The sequence below is a fragment of the Papio anubis genome, chromosome X, assembly GCF_008728515.1.
Source record: "Papio anubis isolate 15944 chromosome X, Panubis1.0, whole genome shotgun sequence".
Classification (NCBI taxonomy): Eukaryota; Metazoa; Chordata; class Mammalia; order Primates; family Cercopithecidae; genus Papio; species Papio anubis.
Window position 1 is genome coordinate 46326735 of NC_044996.1, and position 22065 is coordinate 46348799.

The 22065-nt window shown below is 36.9% G+C and overlaps 1 protein-coding gene across 3 annotated transcripts in view; it reads left to right on the forward strand.

The window, feature by feature from the left end:
- NUP62CL (nucleoporin 62 C-terminal like) overlaps window positions 1-22065 on the forward strand; it is a 120766-nt gene that overhangs the window by 70365 nt on the left and 28336 nt on the right. For 2 of the 3 annotated variants that reach the window (XM_021932502.2, XM_009198073.4), the window contains exons 3-7: window positions 3743-3847; window positions 11402-11537; window positions 18570-18720; window positions 19313-19362; window positions 19508-19642. In XM_021932502.2, the coding sequence (XP_021788194.1) occupies window positions 3743-3847; window positions 11402-11537; window positions 18570-18720; window positions 19313-19362; window positions 19508-19642 (577 nt within the window). Of the gene's footprint in view, window positions 1-3742; window positions 3848-11401; window positions 11538-18569; window positions 18721-19312; window positions 19363-19507; window positions 19643-21689; window positions 21802-22065 lie in introns of all 3 variants that reach the window. The other variant, XM_021932501.2, reaches the window with a different exon arrangement.

A 22065-nucleotide genomic window follows, 5' to 3' on the forward strand; every position in this document is an offset into this window, starting at 1 on the left:
TCCCGACTTGGCCTCCCAAAGTACAATTGGTTATTTCTCTAAAGTATACATATGATTCTTCTCCTAAATGAAACATAGGAGTATTGCGCTGTATAAATTTTAAGTAGTTTTTGTATGTGGTAAAGTTTCCAATTCCTTCCCCATATCTCCTTTCTGTCTCTTTCAGCCCCAGAGGACCTAGATGTTTTGGATAGCAGAATCTTACATCATTTGTCACCATGACAGTTGAATGCAGGCAATAATAGATGCAAGTACAGTTACTTATTAAGCACCTTTTCCTTTTAAAGGTGAAATAGAATATCTGTAATTGTGTGTTAGAGTCTAGAAAAAGTTGGTTCAATTCAGCAGAAACACTTATTGAACGATTACTATTATGTGCCATGTGCATTGATCTGTAGTGGGGATGAAAAGATATGAAATTTGCTTTCAAGTAACTCATTAATCTTATTTGTGTCGTTATGCATTAATTTATTCTTATAGTTTTCTTTTTAAAGAGGCAGGTAATCTGTTTTCTGAAAATTTATTCCAGACCTTCATTTATTCTTTACGTACTGTACAGTTCACCTGTTTAAAATGTACAGTTCAGTGATTCACAGAGCTATGCAGCCACCATTACAACAGGCCATATTAGAATATTTTCATCATCCCCAAAATAAACTCTCTACCCATTAGCAGTCATTGCCCATTCCTCCTTTTCCCCAGTCCTTGGCAACCACTAATCTACATTTTGTCTCTGTAATGGAATCATATATTTTTAATAAATGGAATAATATATTATTCGGTCTTTTGTGACTAGCTTCTTTCACTTAGCATGCTTTCAAAACTCATTCATGTGGTAGCATGTATTACTACTTTTTCTTTTACGGCAAGTACAATTCTATTGCATGGATACGCTGTATTTTATTCATCTATTCATCAGTTAATAGGCATTTGGGTTTCTACCTCTTGTCTGTTTTGAATAATACTGCCATGAATATTCACATATATGTTTTTGTGTGAATATATGTTTCATCTCTTTTTAGCATATATATATATATATATATATATATATATCCCTAAGAGTAGAATTGCTGGGTCATACGGTAACACTATGTTAGCCCTTTGAGGAAATGCCAGACAGTTTTCCAAAAAGGTACAGCATTTTACATTTCCAACAGCAGTGTAAAAAAATTCCAATTTCTCCACGTCCTCATCAACACTTGATCTATCTTTTTGATTATAGCCATCCTAATGGGTATAATGCAGTATCTCATTGTGGCTTTGATTTGCAATTCCCTAATGTCTAAGGATAGTGAGCATGTTTTCTTGTGCTTTCTTGGCCATTTGTATCAGCAATTTTGTGTCTTTCTGACCATTCTCTTGTAGTTACATCTATCTCTGACCACATCCTGGAAAGGTTCTCTACTTTAAAGGATTGGGGTCATTAAATTTTCTCACTTGGATAATTCAGGATATCTCAAGGTATTTAACCTTAATCTCATCTGTAAAGTCCCTTTTATCAAGTAAGGCAATATGTTCACAGGTTCTAGGTATTAGGCCATCTTTGGGGACCAGTTTTCTGTCTCTCACACCATATTAACAATAGTAAGTCTTTTGATCCGTAAACATGATATCTTTTTATTTATTTAGAACATCTTTAATTTCTTCAAATGATGTTTCATATTTTTGTGTACATTATGTAATTTAAAAATTGTCCTTGAGTATTTCTTTGTGAGCAATCATAAATGGAATTATATTCTTACTTTCTTTCATTTTGTATTGTTCATTGTTATAATATAGAAATGTAATTTATTTTTGTATATTAATCTTGTATCCTGCAACCTTACAGAACTTGTTTATTGTTCTAGTAGATTTTTTATTTCTTAGAATTTTCTGTGTTCATGATCATGTCATCTATGAATAGAGATAGTTTTACTTCTTTCTTTTCAATCCACATGCGTTTTATTTCTTTTTCCTGCCTATTGTCCTGGCTAGAATTTTCAATGTATTGTTGAATCGAAGTGGTTAGAGCAGACATCCTTGTTTTGTTTCTGATGGTAGTGGGAAAGTATTTAGTCTTTCTCCATTAAGTGTGATGTTACTATAGCTTATTCATTAGTGCCCTTTATCCTGTTTAGGAAGCTCCCTTCTCTTCCTAATTTGTTGAGTGTTTGTGCCATGAAAGGGTATTGGATTTTATCAAATGCTTTTACTGCTTCTATTGAGATGATAATGTGTTTTTTTTAATAATAGCATAATTGAGGTATAATTCACATATCTTAAAATTCACCATTTTAAAGTATACAATTCAGTGGTTTTTAATATAGTCCCATAGTGTACAACTATCACCACTATGTAATTTGAGAACATTCTCATCGCCCTCCCACAAAAAACCCTATACCCATTAGCAGTCACTCCCCATTACCTACTCCTCCCAGCCCCTGGGAATCATTAATATACTTTCTGTCTATGAATTTGCCTATTCTGGACATTTCATATAAATAGAATTTCACAATATGAAGCTTTTTTGTTTGTTTGTTTGTTTGGTCTGGCTTCTTACATTTAGCATAATGTTTTCAAGATTCATTCATGTTGTAGTGTACATCAGTACTTAACTCTTCTGATTTCAAGACAGCCCTTTTCAGCTTTCTTTCCCCCTGGTTATCGCTGATAAACTAGCCGACTTACACCCTAAATTATTTTTCTTATAAAGCTCCCTGCCTCCTCTTAATTGTTTACCTCCCAAATCTCCATTTTTTAGAGTAAGGTTTTGGACTTGAATGTCCTCACACTCTGTTTCAATAAAGTCGGTTCTTTTAGGGATGGCTTGAGAGCTCTCTGTTCTTATGAATGGTCTTTATCCCTGGGCAGAATCGTTCAGCCAGTGCTTTGGGTACTGGGCAGTGACAGTAGCCACTGGTCTTCCTGCTTACCTCTTCAGGTGTGGACCTTAACCCTGCAAGAGAACTGGGCTGGGATAATCAGGGTGAGGGTGATTGGGGCCTCAGTATTCTCAGCCTTCTCTGCTTGGGGTTGAGTCTCCACCCTGTGAGTAAAGGAAGGGAGCCCTTGAACTCTTGGCTATACTCAACAGGAATTTCGCCCCTTCAACTCTGTGTTGGAAGTGATAAGAAATGCTGGCTACTTGTCTCTCCCATTGGGATACTCTATTCCTTGATTGGGAGCTGGGGGCAGAGGGAGTCCAGTTTTGGCTACCCCTCCCTGGGGAGTAGCTTCTGTCAAGGTAGACAAGGGGATGGTGAAAGGAAAGGAGTGCTTTGTGGCTCATATGCCATAGACTGTCACTGTTAGATTACTGAGTTTTAGCAGATTTTCTTGAATAAATGTTTCTTCATTTGCTATGGGCTCTTAGAACAATTTCTAGCCATTTCCAATTTAAAGAAAAAAAAAAACCAACTTTTTGCTGGAACTTTTTGCTGGTTATGGATTTACTTGGAACAGGTTCATGGGACTTTTTATGCTGCAGTTCTGGAAGTGGATCCCCCCTCTTAGGACTTCTTTTTCAGTAAAGTAGAATTTCTTTGTTATGATGATGCTAGAAGACTGACTATACTAAAGTAGTACCAATGAACTGTTTTTTTAATCAAGCTTTTACTCTGTCTTATTGATTAGGTTTCAGGATACCTGCTTTTCCTTGCTTTGTTTTTATTTCTCCATATTGATGAACCTTGTTATAATGGTGTTTTACTTTTAAAAATTATTTTTAGTGACATATTTTTCCATTTGTTACTTTGATTTTTAGGTTTGGCTCCAGCAGCTGCTGTTGCCACCACCACTAGTTCAAGCACCATGCAGTTTACCTCAATATCAAATGCTTTGACCTCCACTGCTGCTATTGGGCTCTCATGTAAGTTACTAATTCCAAAGAAAATACTGTAATTTCTCATGAGGCCACCTTACTCAATTTGCCAGTATATACTACAGATCTCCTGTGTCTCAGAAATTATCATTATTCTTGAACCCATTTATAATTGCTGATATCAATAGTAGCTTTGCTTAAGAACCTAATTCTCATGGCTTTAGCTGTGAATTTTTTTTATGTTAACATGGTTATTATAGCTTAAAATGCTAACTTTAAGCATATAATTCATTAATATTGTGATGCTTTGAAACAACTTCTTGAAGCTATTAACAGTAGGGAGAGTGGGAGTTTTGCCAAGTATTTCTGAAGGGAAGAAGTCCTTATCCATGTGACTAAGATAAAATGGGAAATAAATGTTGGAGCCTTCCTATAGTGTGTTTTTCCATACCGACCTGGTTTGTGGTCCTTACATTTTACCTATCAGAAGTGGAACATGACAAAGGGCCAGCTGTAGTTTTGGGGTTCTAATTGACATTGTGTGATGCCTTGTGACCTCTCCCCTTGAAGAGGACCATCTATCTGGATGCTTTGAGCTGAGATGTGAGACATTATCTTGTAACCTCAACTTCTTTGTTACACATTTTCCATTAGTATAGTAATAGCAAATGTTGGAAATATTGAATTCAGGCCAGGCTCAGTGGCTCATGCCTGTAATCCCAGCATTTTGGGAGGCCATGGCAGGTGGATTGCTCGAGCCCAGGCGTTTGAGACCAGCCTGGGCAACATGGCGAAACCCTGTCTCTACAAAAAATACAAAAATTTGCCGGACATAGTGGTGCGTGCCTGTAGTCCCGGCTACTGGGGAGGCTGAGGTGGGAGGACTGCTTGAGCCCAGGAGGTCAAGGCTGCAGTGAGCCAAGATTGCACCACTGCACTCCAGCCTGGGTGACATAGTAAGACCCTGTCAAACAAAAAAAAAAAGGAAAGAAAGGAAGAAAGAAAGAGAGAGAGGGAGGGAGGGAGAGAGAGAGAGAAAGAAAAAGAAAGGAAAAAGAAAGAAAGAAAAAAAAGAAAGAGAGAGAGAGAGAGAAAGAAAGAAAGAAAGAAAGAAAGAAAGAAAGAAAGAAAGAAAGAAAGAAAGAAAGAAAGAAAGAAAGAAAGAAAGAAAGAAAGAAAAGAAAGAAAGAAAAGAAAGAAAGAAAGAAAGTTGTAGGTCTTAGGCAATTTTTTCTTACAGGTCTCTATAAACTGACTTCTTTCAAAGTTTCTTCTTCACAATATCATAATGTTCATCATTAAATTTTGTTGTAATCCTAGCTGTAATAGCCCCCCTCCCCAGCTCTATGACAGTAAGATTGTCTCCATTCCTGGGAATAAAACTAGCCAGAAAATGTTTGATGCTTAATTGAGCATGAATAATGCTCAATTAACCATCACCATCCTCTTGTGCTATTGGCATAGTTAGGCATTAGTTAAGATTGGTTACCACGTGACTTATATTTTCTACCACTTAGACTTCAATTTTGAGACATGACTATGATTCTGGAACCACTTTGATATATGTAAGCAGTATCCTTCTCAACTATGATAGATTTCATGAATATGACCATGTCCAAGGTTTGGAGTTAAAATTATTGTTCAGTCAAAACTTGCTCTCTGACCTTTGACAGGTTCCCCCACTTATCTCCCTCTGATGTCCTTGTCTACAAAATGAAAATATATTGGGACCACAATATCTTTTAATTAACTTTAATGAATTATAACTTATACATCATAAAATTAACTTACTTTAAGTATGCAATCCAGAAATTTTAGTAAGTTTATCAAATTGTGTAACCATCACTGTATTTAGTTTTAGAGCATTTATATCATTCCAATAAGATCCCTCAGCCACAGACAACCACTAATCTGTTTTCCATCTCCATAGATTTGCCTTTTCTGGACATTTCATATAAATGGATTGACCACGGTATTTTGAAGTTTAACCAAAAGTTTCTAAAGGACTCTTCAGATGAAAAAGACTATATAAATTTCTCACTGTTGTTGATTTAAAGGGTAATAGTTAATATTATGTTGTTCTCTGCTGTTGGTGCTCCAACAACTTCGGCTAGAACATTTAATATTATAACCTTGGGATTTGCATTAAAATTCCCTGGAGCAGGTGGAGCAGCTCCTACTGTAGTTAATAAAATTTTAGAAGTATCAGGATGTCTTGGGGCTCTCACTGGAAATGTGCTTTATAACAAGCAGTAAGTTCATTCTATGGCTTTTAGGGCTAAGTGGTTTTGACCATCTCATCAGAGGATCCAAAAGGTACACTAATATGTTTATGTAGATGATTGCCAAAGAGTGGAATGAGACAGTTGATATCAATGATGTTACTTCTTTGAGATGACTACAGGCAAAACAGCTGCCAAATTCTTGCCAACCATCAAACTTAAGAATTTTTGTTCTTGATCACAGTGTTTAGCTGGTTGAGATTGATAAAGTTTTCTTTTTTTCTCTAAAAGTTAATTTAAGTTTTGACCTCTATTAAAGTTGACCCTCTTCTAAAGTTGATTACAGGAGTTTCTCTAGACCTATTCTAAATTTGTTTCTGCCAGTTAGGAGCTAGTTAGGTTGTAGGTGGAAGAAGACTTGGTTATCCATTGCCCCATAGCTATTGTGAGCTGGGTGATAAGGGGTCTTCTACCTAAACCTGTCTTTTAAGTTATACTCCATTTTGGAGCAGTCTTATTTGTTTTTACTTTAAAAAGTTTACTTAGGGATGAAATGACTCTTTTTTAATCTGGCTTAAACTAAAAGTCAATCCCTTTTAAGCTTAAAATAATTATTCCTAAACAGACATGTATATCATCCCTCTCTTTTTTTTTAAGATACAGTCTCACTTTGTCACCCAGGTTAGAGTGCAGTGGCGTGATTATAGCTGACTGCAGCCTAATCTCCTGGATTTATGTGATCCTCCCACCTCAGCCTTCTGAGTACCTGGGACTGCAGGCATGCACCACCATGACCAACTAACTTTTTTTTTTTTTTTTTTAGTAGAGATGAGGTCTCACTATATTGTCCAGGCTGGTCTCAAACTCCTGGGTTCAAGTGATCCTCCCACCTCAGCCTCCTGAATATCTGGAACTACAGGTGTGCACCACCATGCCTGGCTGATTTTTTTTTTTTTTTTTTTTTTAGTAGAGATGGGGTCTCACTACATTGTCCAGGCTGGTCTCAAACTTCTGGGCTCAAGCTGTCCTCCCACCTTGGCCTCCCAAAGTGCTCAACTTGTAGGCATGAGGCACCACACCTGGCCTCATCTCTTTATTTATTCTTTTACATGACCTTATGAGTTTCTACTGTTTAGCAGGCTAACTGGCCAATGTATGAGACTTGTGAAGGGTGTGTCATAAGAACGTTGCAAGTTACCATATTCGCAAAAAATGTAACACATTATTTCCCCATAAAACAATGACAAAATAAAACCTGGTTCTTTTAGTTATGGGTTGAATCACTGAAATATGAATGGGCAGCCTCTTTGATGATGCTGTCATATCCAGCCCTTATCTATATAAGTCTCAAATTCCTTCGTACAAATACTACTTTTGCCACTAGCCCATCCCTTAGCACCATGATATGATTTGGCTGTGTCCTCACACAAATCTCATCTTGAATTGTAGCTCCCATAATTCCCATGTGTTGTGGGAGGGACTTGGTGAGAGGTAACTGAATCATGAGGACGGGTCTTTCTCATGCTGTTCTTGTGATAGTGAATAAATCTCACAAGATATGATGGTTTTATAAACGGGAGTTCCCTTACACAAGCTCTCTTGCCTGCCACCATGTAAGACGTGACTTTGCTCCTCATTCACCTTCTGTCGTGATTGTGAGGCCTCCTCAGCCATGTGGAACTGTGAGTCAATTAAACCTCTTTCCTTTATAAACTATCCAGTCTCAGGTATGTCTTTATTAGCAGCGTGAGAACAGACTAATACACATCATTTCACCCACCAGGACCTAACGCACTTACCCTTCTCCCCATTAGGTATGTCTCAACCTGACAGCCCCAATTTGGGGTGTTCTTTTTCCCTACTTACCTTTCTTTCTCTTCAAGTGTATTTACTTATTCAGATTCTTCATCTCACTAACCAGTCTTGCAGAGCAGCTTTCAAGCGTTTGTATCTGCAGATTTACAGCCACTTGGGATTACTCTCTGCCCTAGGTATAATCACCAAATTTTAAGAGAAGTTTGCTTTTTATAGTCTGGGAAGGTGATGATGTCCATTTCCGGCATGGAATAAGATGTATAGTTGTTGATCAGGGACAGGATAGGAAAACTGGATAGTAGAATATTTTAAAGACTATTTTCACTATTTTATGCAATGATTTTTAAGACTATCAGAATGAGATTTATTTAAATGTGAGTTCAAATTTGGTATGTAGTTTTTTGTATTATTTTTAGAACCATACTTCCGCTTTACTACACAGATAATGTAGTATTGACTGTATTAACTGGTTAAGACTAAAGTTGTAATTTGCAAAATCAGACTGTGATACAACTTCCAAACCCATTCCTTTACTAGGTATTAATTGAAATATTATTTGACTATGCCAGAGTTAATTTATGCCTTTAAAAATAGCATGAAAGATAACAAAAATAAAACTGTATAAAAAGTTAAAATAGGCCGGGTGTGGTGGCTCACGCCTGTAATCCCAGCACTTTGAGAGGCTGAGGTGGGCGGATCACGAGGTCAGGAGATCAAGACCATCCTGGCTAACACAGTGAAACCCCATCTCTACTAAAAATAAGAAAAAATTAGCCGGGTGTGGTGGCACGTGCCTGTAGTCCCAGCTACTTGGGAGGCTGAGGCAGGAGAATTGCTTGAACCTGGGTGGTGGAGGTTGCAGTGAGCCAAGATCGTGCCACTGCACTCCAGCCTGGGTGACAGAGCGAGACTCCATCTCAAAAACAAACAAACAAAAGAAGTTAAAATAATCATACCATTTTAAAATGACTCAGGATTCCTTTATGTTTGTGCTGCTTATAGGTAAAAACAATACATACGTGCATATATACATATCACTCCCTCTAGAGAGAACAGTTTATCTTTCTAGACTTTTTTTCTAAGCATATACAGACATACATTAAATTTGTTTTATAAAAATGGTACCATACTCTGTGTGTGTGTGTATACACATTCTTAGAATTTGCTGTTTCCTCTTAAGTATACATCTTTTTTTTTCTTTTTTTTGGAGGTAGAATCTCGCTCTGTTGCTCACTTAGCCTCCTGAGTAGCTGGGATTACAGGTGTGCACCACATCTGGCTGATTTTTGTATTTTTAGTAGAGATGGGGTTTCACCATGTTGGCCAGGCTCGTCTCAAACTCCTGACCTCCAGTGATATACCTGCTTCGGCCTCCCAAAGTGCTGGGATTACAGGTGTGAGCCACCCTGCCTAGCCAATTATACATCTTTGAATACCTATCCATGTTAGGAAATACAGATTACTTTATTAGAAAACCATCTTTGGGTGAAGATATTCTCCTTTACAAGAAGGGCTCATTTAAAAAAAAAAAAATTATTTCTGTCTTGAATGCAGTAGTTACTCAGTGTTTGGGTGAATTAATCAATAAAGGGAGTCTATTGGCATTATCATTAATTTTTAGCATTTCTGAGGAAGGTTTTCCTTTCAGATAAGATTTTTGTTCTCAGATGAATAAAATGATGACTTATGGTTGTAAAGAATATCACGCAAGATCCAATCTGTAATCTCTCCACTGTTCTAACCATAGTGACTCCTGGGCTTCTTTGTGATTGGACATGGTCTACCTCTGTGGTGCACATTTCACCCTCACAAGGGCTAACATAAAGAATGGGGAATTATCATGAGAACCTTTGTGGCCAAAAAGGAAATGGAGTCTCGTGGAATTCAAGTAAAGTCATTGCCATGACACTGTTACTTTAAGGAAATTGGAACTTAAGATTATTCTTAAGGCACCTTTAGGGACCTGCCAAATCAAATATTGCATAGGCATAATTCAGTTATTCTCCCTTTGTCTACTTTTTTCTTTTTTTAAATTTCTCATTGGTTTCCTTACCTCTTTCTCTGCCTTCCTGCTTTACCTTATCCTTAATTGTGACTTGCTCATGGTCCCTTACTTCTACTTCATCTCTTTCTTCTGTCAGTCCTATCAAGTCTCTCTGCCTATAGTTGGATTCTTTCTATACTTTTGGAAATATTTCCCAGTATCTGCCTAGAGTCAGATTTTTTCCATATTGCTAAATTTTTGGAAATGAAACTCTGACTCATATTAATCCTGTTTCGCTAGAGCTTTTTGTGCCAGACCCTCAGGTAGGCTGCTAGTAGTACATTGGATGGCTTCCCATCCTTCAGTTGGCCATCCTGCCCAGTCAACTGTGAACCAGGAACAAAAAGGACAGTTATCTGGAACAAAGAATGGGTATTTGAGCTTGTTCCCTCAGCAGGAATGTTCCCTCAGGCCAGCCTCCGTCAGAGTAGTCAGTGGTTGTAGCAGGCACCATGGTTTATGAATTTATCTGGTGTGGCCATTAATCTGAAACTATTGCTAATTTGGAAAGCAAAGCTAACATAAAACAAACAATCATGTACATTATATTTTCATAACAGATTCCTTGTTACAGAAGCAACATTTACTAGTTGTAAGAACATTTGAAAATACCGAGACCAAAAAGAAGAAAATAAAACCTTCCCAGTTCCCTAGCAGCCACAATTTTCTGTGTATTGTTCATTAAGTGCTCAGTGTGTAATAAGACCCAAAAGTGCTGCAGAAATTTAGAAAACCAAAGGAAACTATGAGTAGGAGAGAAGTAGGTGATAAATATGGGGAACAAAGAATTTGAGTCAAGCCATGAAGGATACTTAGGATTTTATCTATAGAGAGCAGGACATTCTAATAGGGGTGTAACAGAAAAAGACACATAAGAGAGAGTCTGGGCTGTAGATAAAGCTTTGAGAGGCTTTTGACTAGGGTTTGCAAAAATGCATGCCTAGTATTGACTGTGGTATAAAGAAATAGGCACTCTTTCCTATTGATAGGGACATAAACTGGCAAAATCAAACGTTTAGATAGGGCAATTTGGCAAGTTATGTTAAAATTTAGAGCATGCTGACACTTTGATCTAGAAATTTTATTTCTAGGAATTAATTACACAGATACAGTCATGTAAGTATGCAAAGATATAGATGTACAGAGATCTTTTGTAAATTGCAATTATTCTTTTCTTGAAAGTTTCATAAAACTTACCAGCAGTGACATCTGGGACTGGAGTTTTCTTTATGAGAAGAATTTTGAAGACTGATTTGATTTCTTTCATGGTTATTGGGCTGGTTAGAAGTTTTATTTTTCTATGAATTTATCCAGGATTTTTAGTTTTCAGCTGGAAAGTTAATCCAGGTACCTGGCCTGCCATTTATTATTTCATATTACAACAGTGTTAAATTCAAATCTGCATCTTTGAGTTCAAATTTGTATTTTTAAAAATGCCTCCATAATTTTAAATCTGAACGATAAAGGCTTAAATGAAACAATTTCTCATTTCTTACTAACATTATACACTTTATTTTCCAGTTACAACTTCAACGACTACCACCACCACTTTCACCACCAACACTACTACCACAATCACCAGTGGCTTTACTGTGAACCAAAACCAACTGTCATCAAGAGGGTTTGAAAACCTTGTACCTTATACTTCAACTGTTAGGTAAGCCTATTTATTTAAAAACTTGCATGTGTTTCATTTTATTTATCATGTACAAGACATTTGCTTGGATAACTTTAGAATAATATTTGAAAGTTAGCTAAATGATTGAGTTGAGGGAACAGTTAAGAGAAAGATTTCTGTAGCTTAGGAAGTTGAATAACTAACAGCACACCTTTGCCTTCTGAATATCATTATAATAGAATCATTACTATTACGAATAATAGCTACCACTTATTGTGCAATTACTGTATGTTTGGCAAGATGACAATGCATTACAAGCATCATGTCATTTATCCTCACAGTAACCCTATGAGGTAGGCAGTATTTTCATTCCCATTTTGTAGGTGAGAAAACGAGAGCATACAGAGATTTTATAATCTGCTCATAGTTGCATACTTGTTAATGGTTGATCCAGGATTAAAATTCAGGCAGTCAAACTCTGGATATACAGGCTCTGGAGCCTGTATATGATGTTTCTCTATAGTATTTGTTCATTTTTTAAGTTAAGCTTTTTATTTTGAGATAATTGTAGAGTCACATGTATATGTAAGAAATAATACACAACATTCTGTATGGTCTTTATATCATTTCCTCCAGTGATAACATCTTAACAGTAATATAGTATAATATCACAACCAAGATATTGATATTGCTACAGTCAAAATTCAGAACAGTTTTATCACTACAAGGATTCCTCCTGTTGCCCTTATATAGCCACACCCACTCCCCTCCTTTCCTTGACCCTGAGCAACAATTAATGTTCTCTATTTCTATAATCTTGACATTTCAAGAGTGTTGTGTAGATAGAGTCATATATATGTGACCTTTGGGAATTGGATTTTTTATTCAGCATAATTCCTTGTGATCCACCCAAGTTGTCATGAGCATCAATAGTTTGTTCTTTTTTATTTCTGAGTAGTATTCCATGGTATTTTGGATGCACCATGGTTTGTTTAACCATTCACCTGTTGATGGACATACAGGCTGTTTCCAGTTTTTTTGATATTATGAAAAAAGCTGGTGTGAACATTGGTGTACATGTTTATTATGAATATAAGTATTTCTCTGGGATAAATGCCTAGGAGTGCTGTTGTCGGGTGGTATGGTGGTTACATGTTTTTTGTTTGTTTGTTTTGTTTTTTAAGAAACTGTCAAATTCTTTTCCAGGGTACTGTGCCATTTTACATGCCTACTAGCAATGTATGGGTGATCCAGATTGTCTGCATTCTTGCCAGAATTTGGTGTTGTCACTATTTTTTATTTTAGCCCTTCTGACAGATGTGAAGTGATATCTCATTATGGTTTTAATTTGCATTTCCCTGATGACTAATGATGTTGAAAGTCTTCTCACATGTTTATTGCCATCAGTAGAGCCTCTTTGGTGAAATGTGTGTTCATATCTTTTGTCCATTTTCTATTTGGATTATTTGATTTTTTTACTGTTTGGTTTTGAGAGTTTGTTATGTACTCTATATGCCAGTCTTTTGTCAGATATGTGGCTTATAAGTATATTCTTTAACTGTGTAACTTGGCTTTTCATCCTCTTAACAGGGTCCTTTTGTTGTATCAACACCTTTAATTAATGAGTTACAATTTATCACATTTTCTTTTAATGAATTGTGCTTTTAGTGTCAATTATAAGAAATCTTTTCTTAGCCCTAGATCCCAAAGATTTTCTTCTGTGTTTTTCTAAAAGTTTTATAGTTTCACATTTTACATTTAAGCTTGTGATCCATTTTGAGTCAATTTTTATATAAGGTGTGAGGTTTAGGTCAAGATTAATTTTTTTTTGTCTGTGGATGTCGAGTTTTTCTAACATCATTTATTGAAAGACTGTCTTCCCCCCACATTGCTTTTGCACCTTTGTCAAAAATCAATTTGTGTCAAATGCTTTTTCAGCCTCAGTTGATAGTCTTTTAAGATTCTGTTTCTTTATCTTGGTGAAGTGGTAGATTACACTGATTGATTTTCAGATGTTCAACCAGCCCTGCATATGTTAAATAAATCCCACTTGATCATGGTGTATAATTTTTTGATACATTTTTAAAAATTTGGTTTCCTGGTATTTTGTTTGAGAACTTTTGTATCTAAGTTCATGAGAGATATTAGTCTGTAGTTTTCTTCTTCTTTTATGTCTCTAGTTTTGATATCAGGGTAATATTGGCTCTATAAAATGATCTTAAAAGTATTCTGTTTTCTGTTTTCTAAAAGAAATAATGTAAATAGGGGTATTTATTTACTTCTTATTATTATTTTCTGAGACAAAGTCTCACTGTGATGCCCAGGCTAGAGTGCAGTGTCAAGATCTTAGCTCACTGCATCCTCCACCTCCCAGGTTCAAGTGATTCTCCTGCCTCAGCCGAGGCCTCCTGAGTAGCTGGGATTACAAGCTCCTGCCACCACATCCAGCTAATCTTTGTATTTTTAGTAGAGACGGGTTTCACCATGTTGGCCAGGCTGGTCTCGAACTCCTGACCTCAAGTGATCTGCCCGCCTCAGCCTCCCAAAGTGCTGGGATTACAGGCGTGAACCACCATGCTCGACTAAAGGGGCTTTTAGGCTAAAGGGGCTTTTAAATTACAAATCAATTTCTTTAGTGGTTCTAGAACTATTCAGGTTATCTAGTTAATCTTTGATGAATGTGTGGTTTTTAAAGAGTTGGCCCATTTTTTATGTTGTTAAATTTGTGAGTATAAAGTTGTTCATAGTATTTCATTATTGTCCTTTCAATGGTTGTAGGGATATTCCTGTTTCATTTCTGATATTAGTTGTTTGTGTCTTTCTTTTATCAATTTTATCGATCTCTTCCCAAAGAGCCAGCTTTTGTTTAATTATTCTCTATTCTTTTCATGTTTTCAATTTCACTGATATCTACTCTATTATTTCCTTCCTTCTGATTGTACTGCATTCATTTTGCTCTTTTTCTAGTTTGTTGAGGTGTGAACTCAGACTATTGATTTGAGACTTTTCCTATTTTTTAACATACACATTTAGTGCTATAAATACCCCACTCAACACTTCCTTAACTGTGACCTACATATTATGTTATATTGTGATTTCATTCAGCTCTATATACTTATTAAATTTCCTTTGTGAATCCCTCTTTTACTAATTTATCATTTAGAAGTGTGTTGTTTAATTTCCAAGTGTTTGGAGATTTTCTTGTTGTTTTTTCTGTATTTATCGCTACTTTGATCCCATTGTGGTATTAGAATATGCTTTGTATGATTTTAGTTCTTTTATATTTAATTAGGTTTGTTTTGTGGGTGAGTATACAGTCTGTCTTGATGAATGTTCCATGGACATTTGAAAATTGTGTTTTCTGCTGTAGGGTGGAATGTTCTATATATGTAAATTAGATTCTGTTGCTTCACTGTAATTTCAGATTCTGTATTATTGGAGTCTTTCTGTCTAGTAGTTCTTTCAGTTGTGGAGAGTGGCTTTTTGAAATCTCCGCCTTTAATTGTGGACTTCTCTATTTCTCCATTTAGCTCTATCAGTTTTTATTTCATGTATTTTGAGGCTTTCTTGTTTGGTCGCCTACACATGTAGGATTGTTAGCCTTCCTGATGCCTTGATTCCTTTATCACTATGTAATGTCTCTCTTTGGTTCTAGTAATTTTCTTTGCTCTGTAGTCCACTTTATTTGATATTAATATAGCCATTTCTTTTTAAAAAATGAAGCTTGCATTCTTTCCATTCTTTTACTTTCAAACTGTGTATTAATATATCCTTGTATTTGAAGTGAATTTCTTATAAACAGTATATTGTTGGATCATTCTTTATTCACTCTTCCAGTCTCTGTATTTTATTGGTATGCTTAGCACATTTATATTTAAGGTAACTATTCATATGTTAGAGCTTAAATCTGCCATTTTATTTGTTGCTTCTGATTTTTGTTCTTCTCTTTCCTTTTTTTACTCTGCCGTCGGTTGTTTGAATATTTTTGGGGGGTTTCATCTTGTTCTGTTAATAGTGTTTTTAAGTACATTATTTTGTATAGTTTTATTACTGGTTGCTCTAGGTATTCCAGATACATGCATTACTTACAACAGTGTAGTCATACCACTACACTGTGTGGGTGAAATACAGAAACCTTAATTCCATTTAATTCCTTTTACCCTTCTTAGCTTTTAAGTATGGTTGTCTCAGCCATTTCTTCTGTGTACATTGAATATCACATCACATGGGGTTATAATTTTTAGTTCAGCCATCAAATGATTTAAGAAACGAGAAGTAGAATAGTATATTTACCCTTGTCTATACCCATTTTGATATTCCTTCCTTTATATCAGGGGTCCTCAACCCCTGGGTCAAAGACCAGTACTGATCTGTAGCATGTTAGAAACCGGACCACACTATAAGAGGCGAGCAGCAGGTGAGCATGCATTAATTACTGCCTGAGCTCCGCCTCCTGTCAGATCAGACATTAGATTCTCATAGGAGCGTGAACCCTATAGTAAACTGCACATGCAAGGGATCTAGGTTGTACACTCCGGATGAGAATCTAACGCCTGATGATCCTCCTGCAGGCCCCTCCCACCGTCTGTGGAAAAAGTGTCTTCCACAAAACCAGTTCCTGGTACCTAAAAGTTTGGGGATCGCTGCTTTATATGATGTTCCAAGTCTTCCGTTTTCATTTCCTTTCTGTTTAATCTTCAAGGGTAGGTTTGCTAGCAACAAATTATCTTGATTTGACTTTGTGTGAGAATATCTTTATCTCCCCCTTCATTTCTGAAGGACATTTTCACCAGATACAGAAGTCATTGTTGACACTTTTTTTTCATTCAGTGCTTGGTTTTAGATGAGAAATCTACTGTCATCTAAACTGATATTCCTTTTTAAGTAATGCATTTTTTTCTTTCTGGTTGCTTTCAAGATTTTTTTTCTTTGTCTTTAGTTTTCAGAAGTTTAATTATTTTGTGTCTTAGTGTGGATTTGAGTTATTCTGTTTGGAGTTTGTCCAGCTTCTTGAATCTGTGGGTTTATATCTTTTGACAAACTTTGAGAGTTTTCAATCTTTTTTTTTTTTTAATACGTTTTTCAGTCCCATTCTCTCTTTCCTCTCTTTCTGGAACTCTTATCATACAAATGTTACTTCTTTTATTATTGTCCTCCAAGTCCTTGAGACTTTTTTCATTTGTTTCTGCAAAGTTTTTCTTTGTTTTTCTGTAAATTCTATTTGTCTGTCATCAAGTTTTCTTCTTCCATCCTCTGTTGACTGCATTCTCTTATCAAACTCCTTAGGTGAGCTTGTTATTTCAGTTATTTTACATTTCAGTTCTATATCTTTCATTTGGTTGTTTTTCATAATTTCTATTTATTTGCTGAGATTTTCTATTTTTTCATTTGTTTTAAGAAAATTTGAAATGGCTTGTTTGAGCCTTTTTTTGATGATTGCTTTAAAATTCTTTTCAGATAATTCCAATATCTGATACCTCTCAGTGTTGGCATCTATTGTCTTTTCTCTTTCAAGTAGTGGGTTTTCTGGGTTTTGATATGATGGGTAATTTTTAAAATTTTATCTTGGACATTCTGTCTATTATGTTAGGAAAGTCTAGGTCCTATTTTCATCTTTTTTTTTTTTTCATCAAGCATCTCTTTATTGACATGTAGTACAAGGGATGTGTGTGTTTGTATGTTCAACTTCCCACTGGACCTTACCTACAGCACTCCAGCAAAAGTGGAGCACTTATTCACACGCTGTCTCAAGGCAGATGGGTGGTTTGGAAACTCTGCTTCCCGCTTAGCCTCACTGACTCATCGCTCATGAAAGGCGAACGTTGCATGCTACCACTTTATTGCCAGTAAGTGGAGATGTAAGCTCAGCTCCCAGCTGGGCCCTGGAGCCCCCAGATCAAGGGGAAGTGGAGGACTGACTCACACTGCTTAGTTGCTGCAGGTGGAGGCAGAATTTAAGCTTCCTGTTGGCCCCACTGACACAAGGGGAGGGAAGAAGCATGATGTCAACTACTCTGTTTCATATCACTTCATTCAGCCTCCTTGGTTGGTATGAAGGCTTAGCTCTCTACTGGGCCCAGCTGACACAGGCTCATGGGAGAAGGGGGACAAAGTACTGACTAGGCATTCTTTGCCCTACCTCATTTAGTCTTGGCTTTGCCAGTGGATGTGGAGGTCAAGCTTCTCATTGGGCATTGCTGACCCCATGGATGGTAGGAAGTGGGATCCCTACAGGTCCTAACTTGAATTACCTTGTTCAGTTGTAATGATGCTGGGTGGGTATAGAGATTCAGCTCCCCACTGGGTCTCTCTGACACCAGAGGCAAGAGGTGAAGCCTAATGGTGACTAAACCCTGCCTCTTCTGCCTCATTGAGCCTTGTTGCTACTGGGTAGGAATTTAGGTTCAACTTGTCATTGGATCCCACAGAAAGAACCCTGGTGGAGGAACTGGAATTGTGCCTGTGTCTTCCACTTAGGGAATTGATGATTACCTTCCCACTGAGCCCTGCTGACACTGCCACAGCAGAGGAATCAGCATTGACTGGCTCTGCTGGCCAAGGGATCAAAGATTAGCTAGTTACTGAGCCTTTTTTGATACCACTTGGCAGGGGAATCAGAGTTCTGCATGGTTCTGCCCAGTGGGGAATGCCCACTCTCTTGTGGATACTACTCAGACAGGGAATGGGTCACTTTGACTAAGAGCTGGGGGAGAGAGAATCCTATCTCCTTACCTATGCCTACCCAGAAAGGAGCTTCTGTCATGCCGAGCTGGGATGAGGGGAAGAGAAAGAGCAGATTATGGCACAGACTTTAGCTATTCTTGCTGTGATTTAGTAGGTTTCTTAATAAATCTTTATTTACTATATTCCTCTAGGATAATTTCAAGTGACTTTGAGGGGTTGTTTTTTTAAATCATCTTTACCAGTTATGTTTGTTTTCTTGGGGTGCAGGTACGGGAAACTCCTTACATGTTGTTTTCTTCTCAGAGTCCTCCTGAGTTCATTTTTAAAATCTGATCACACTTTTTAAAGTATGATTATTGGATCATCCTGCATCCTTTTATGTTTTAGTGTAGTAGCAACTCCTGTGATGACATATGGTCACCTGGAGGGTCTTATAAATGAGTGGAACCTTGAGCTGGAAGATCAAGAGAAGTACTTTCTTCTCCAGGCCACTCAGGTCAATGCTTGGGACCGTACATTGATTGAGAATGGTGAGATGGTAAGAAGATGTTTTCATTAATCTACCTATATTGTGCAAGTATTTACAGATGAACATAAGAACATAGACCTGTGTTTTGTGGTTTTCTTTGTTGTTGTTGTTTTGTTTATGTTTTTGTTTTTTGAGACAAGGTCTTGCTGTATCACCTAGGCTGGAACACAGTGGTGCAATCACAGCTCACTGCAGCCTGAATCTCCCTGGCTCAAGCAATCCTCCTACCTCAGCCTCCTAAGTAGCTGGGACCACAGGGGCACACCAGCACCCCCAGCTAATGATGTGTGTGTTTTTTCAGTAGAGATAGGGTCTCACTGCATTGCCCAGTCTGATCTCAAACTCCTAGGCTCAAGTGATCTTCTTGCCTTAGCCTCGCAAAGTGCTGGGATTATAGGCATGAGCCACCATACCCAGCCCTGTGGTTAATTTTCTATTCCAATATTGGTGAGCAGTTCAAAATATATTCCTTAGGTAATAAGTACCCTGAATAAAAGGAAATCTTTCATATTTGAAGTGTATTTGAGAAAATTAATATTGCTCTAAAATTGTTATATAAATTCAAATACTTATATTGTTGTATTCATATTTCTCTTTATAGATTAGTATTTTACATGGAGAAGTGAACAAAGTGAAACTGGATCAGAAAAGGTAGAACCTTAGATTTCCTTGGTTGAAAGATTAAAGACCTATCTTTTTATTCAGTGTTTTTTTTCCCTCTGTAGTTTGTTAACTCTTTTCTTTTTGTCACTCCAAATTCCTTTCATCAGCCCTTTTATTAACTTACTTTATTCAGGTTGGAACAAGAATTGGATTTTATCCTGTCAGAGCAGCAGGAACTAGAATTTCTGTTGACTTATTTAGAGGAGGCTACGAGCAACCAGAGTGGACTTCATTATCTGCAGGATGCAGATGAGGAGCGTGTGAAGACGTAAGTAACTGAATAAAGATTGAAGAATGGGGCAGGACTTACATATTATGAGAGCATTCCAGGAACAGAGGGGAAAAGTCGAATTGGAAGGCAAAGAATACAAATCGGTAGAAAGGGACAAGCTTTTGTAGTTGACATTTATCAATTTGTTTGACTGTTTTCTGCTTATCTTTTCTGGATGCTTGTAAATGAGGAAATCATTCTGGCAATTTTGTTTTATAGCATTTTGTTTATTGTTATTACTGTCAACCTTATGCATGTTCACTGTAAAGGTTTTGTATTTGTCAAATTTGTTCTTAAATTAGAAGTACAAATTTTATGTGTGTGGTGTCATGGTATTGTGGGATATTTGTGGTATCCTCTTTATGTTGATTCTGCTAAAACTAATGTTCATGCAATTGCTTTAGTGATAAATCATTTGCTATTTTAAAGGCAATTTGTTAATCTGGAGGCAAACTGTATAGCTTTCAAAAATGGAGTGATTTTGTCAGTGTATTAGGAGGGCTATATTTTATTTGTGAACTCTTCAGTCTTTACCTTCTGTCAGTACAGTGCCAATGTTTCCAAAGTAACTTTATTTCTCTGGAACTGAGGTTTGGTAGTCTGTCAATTTATTAAGTATTAGAATTTGTATGAATGAACAACATAATCTAGACTGAGACTAAATTGGACACATTTTATCAATGACTTATTATGAGTTAAGACTGGGCCTATTTTTAACATGCTTGCAAGTTAACTTTTTTGTAGGAGCATTAAATGTGGTAAGTACAACTAATCTGTATTAACCTAAACCAGTTTCTGCTTTTGTATTTCAACCTTTGTGAATTTTTCTTTTCTTTGTATTGCTTTCTATGCATTCTATCATTTTTTTGAAACATATAGAGTTACATTTTTGGCCATAAGATCCTAACTGTAGTTTGAAGAAATCTTCATGACATTAGTTCCTTTCCAGTTGCTCTTTTGTAGTCAGATATATATTCAAGATGAAGTCTTGCTCTGTCACCCAGGCTGGAGTGCAGTGGCACGATCTCGGCTCACTGCAACCTCTGCCTCCTGGGTTCAAGCGATTCTTCCGCCTCAGCCTCCTGAGTAGCTGGGATTACAGGCATGTGCCACCACACCCAGCTAATTTTTGGTATTTTTAGTAGAGACGGGGTTTCACCATGTTGGCCAGGCTGGTCTCGAACTCCTGACTTCATAATCCACTCTCCTCGGCCTCCCAAAGTACTGGGATTACAGGCATGAGCCACCACACCCGGCCCAGATTTATATTGTGATGAAATATTTACCAGAATCTTCAACAATCTAGGCAACCAATTCTATGGCATAAGTACTATGCCATAGAAAGGCAGTAGATAGTTGTTACCTACAAATCTAATTGACTCTTTAAATCTTTATACACATTAAGGTTGAAAAATCCTCTGGCCACTTTAATTCTTATAAACATATTTATTGACTGGGTCGTGTGTGTGTGTGTGTGTGTGCGCGCGCGCGTGTATGTAGTTTGTGCGGAAATCTTGAGAATTTAGGCAACTAGTGAACTTAGCAGATTTGTCTATCTTTGATTATCATGAAGCTCATTTCTCAAAACATCTTTTTTGCCTGATGGAGTATATTTATATGAGGTTTAATTTAGCAAATTTGTGTATTCAAGATCATTGAAGACATCTCAGCATTTATTGAATATTGCCAAACCCTAAATAACTTCTCTTTTGTATGTAAATGTCCTGTAGGTGTATTTTGACACCTTAAAGGATTCATTTGCTCTACAGATCCCCAGGGTATTCACCTGGAGGATAAATAGGTGATGATAAAAATGGCAAAGTAGATAAAAGCCTTCTCATTTGGAGTCTTTTTAGAATATGGTAATAATAAGTTCACAAATGCTGCATCCATGAAAATATATCAGTGGTCATAATTGAACTCCACTGAAAAGATAGGGGAATTAGGGCAAATCCAATTAGCAGTGTCATGTTTATATGTCAACAAGAATAGGTAGTGGAGAAAACACTTTTTGTTAATCCCTTTATTTTACTTGCCTTTTCAGTTACAGATTAGCAGAGCGTATAGATGCTCAGCTGAAACAAATGGCCCAAGATCTCAAGGATGGTGTTAATCACCTGAATACATTTGAAAGTTCTGCTGACACTACTGATCTGGTGTGTTTACTGCTTTGTGTACTTAGACAACCAAGATTTAGTATGAAATTAGCATTCAGCCAGGTATGGTGGCTCATGCCTAAAACCCGATCACTTTGGGAGGCCGAGGCAAGAGAATTGCTTTAGGCCAAGAGTTTGAGACCAGCCTGGGCAATATAGTGAGACTCTGTCTCTATAAAAAATGAAAAAATCTATCTGGGCATGGTGGTACACACCTACAGTCCTACTTACTCTGGAGGCTGAGGTGCTATGCTTGCACCACTG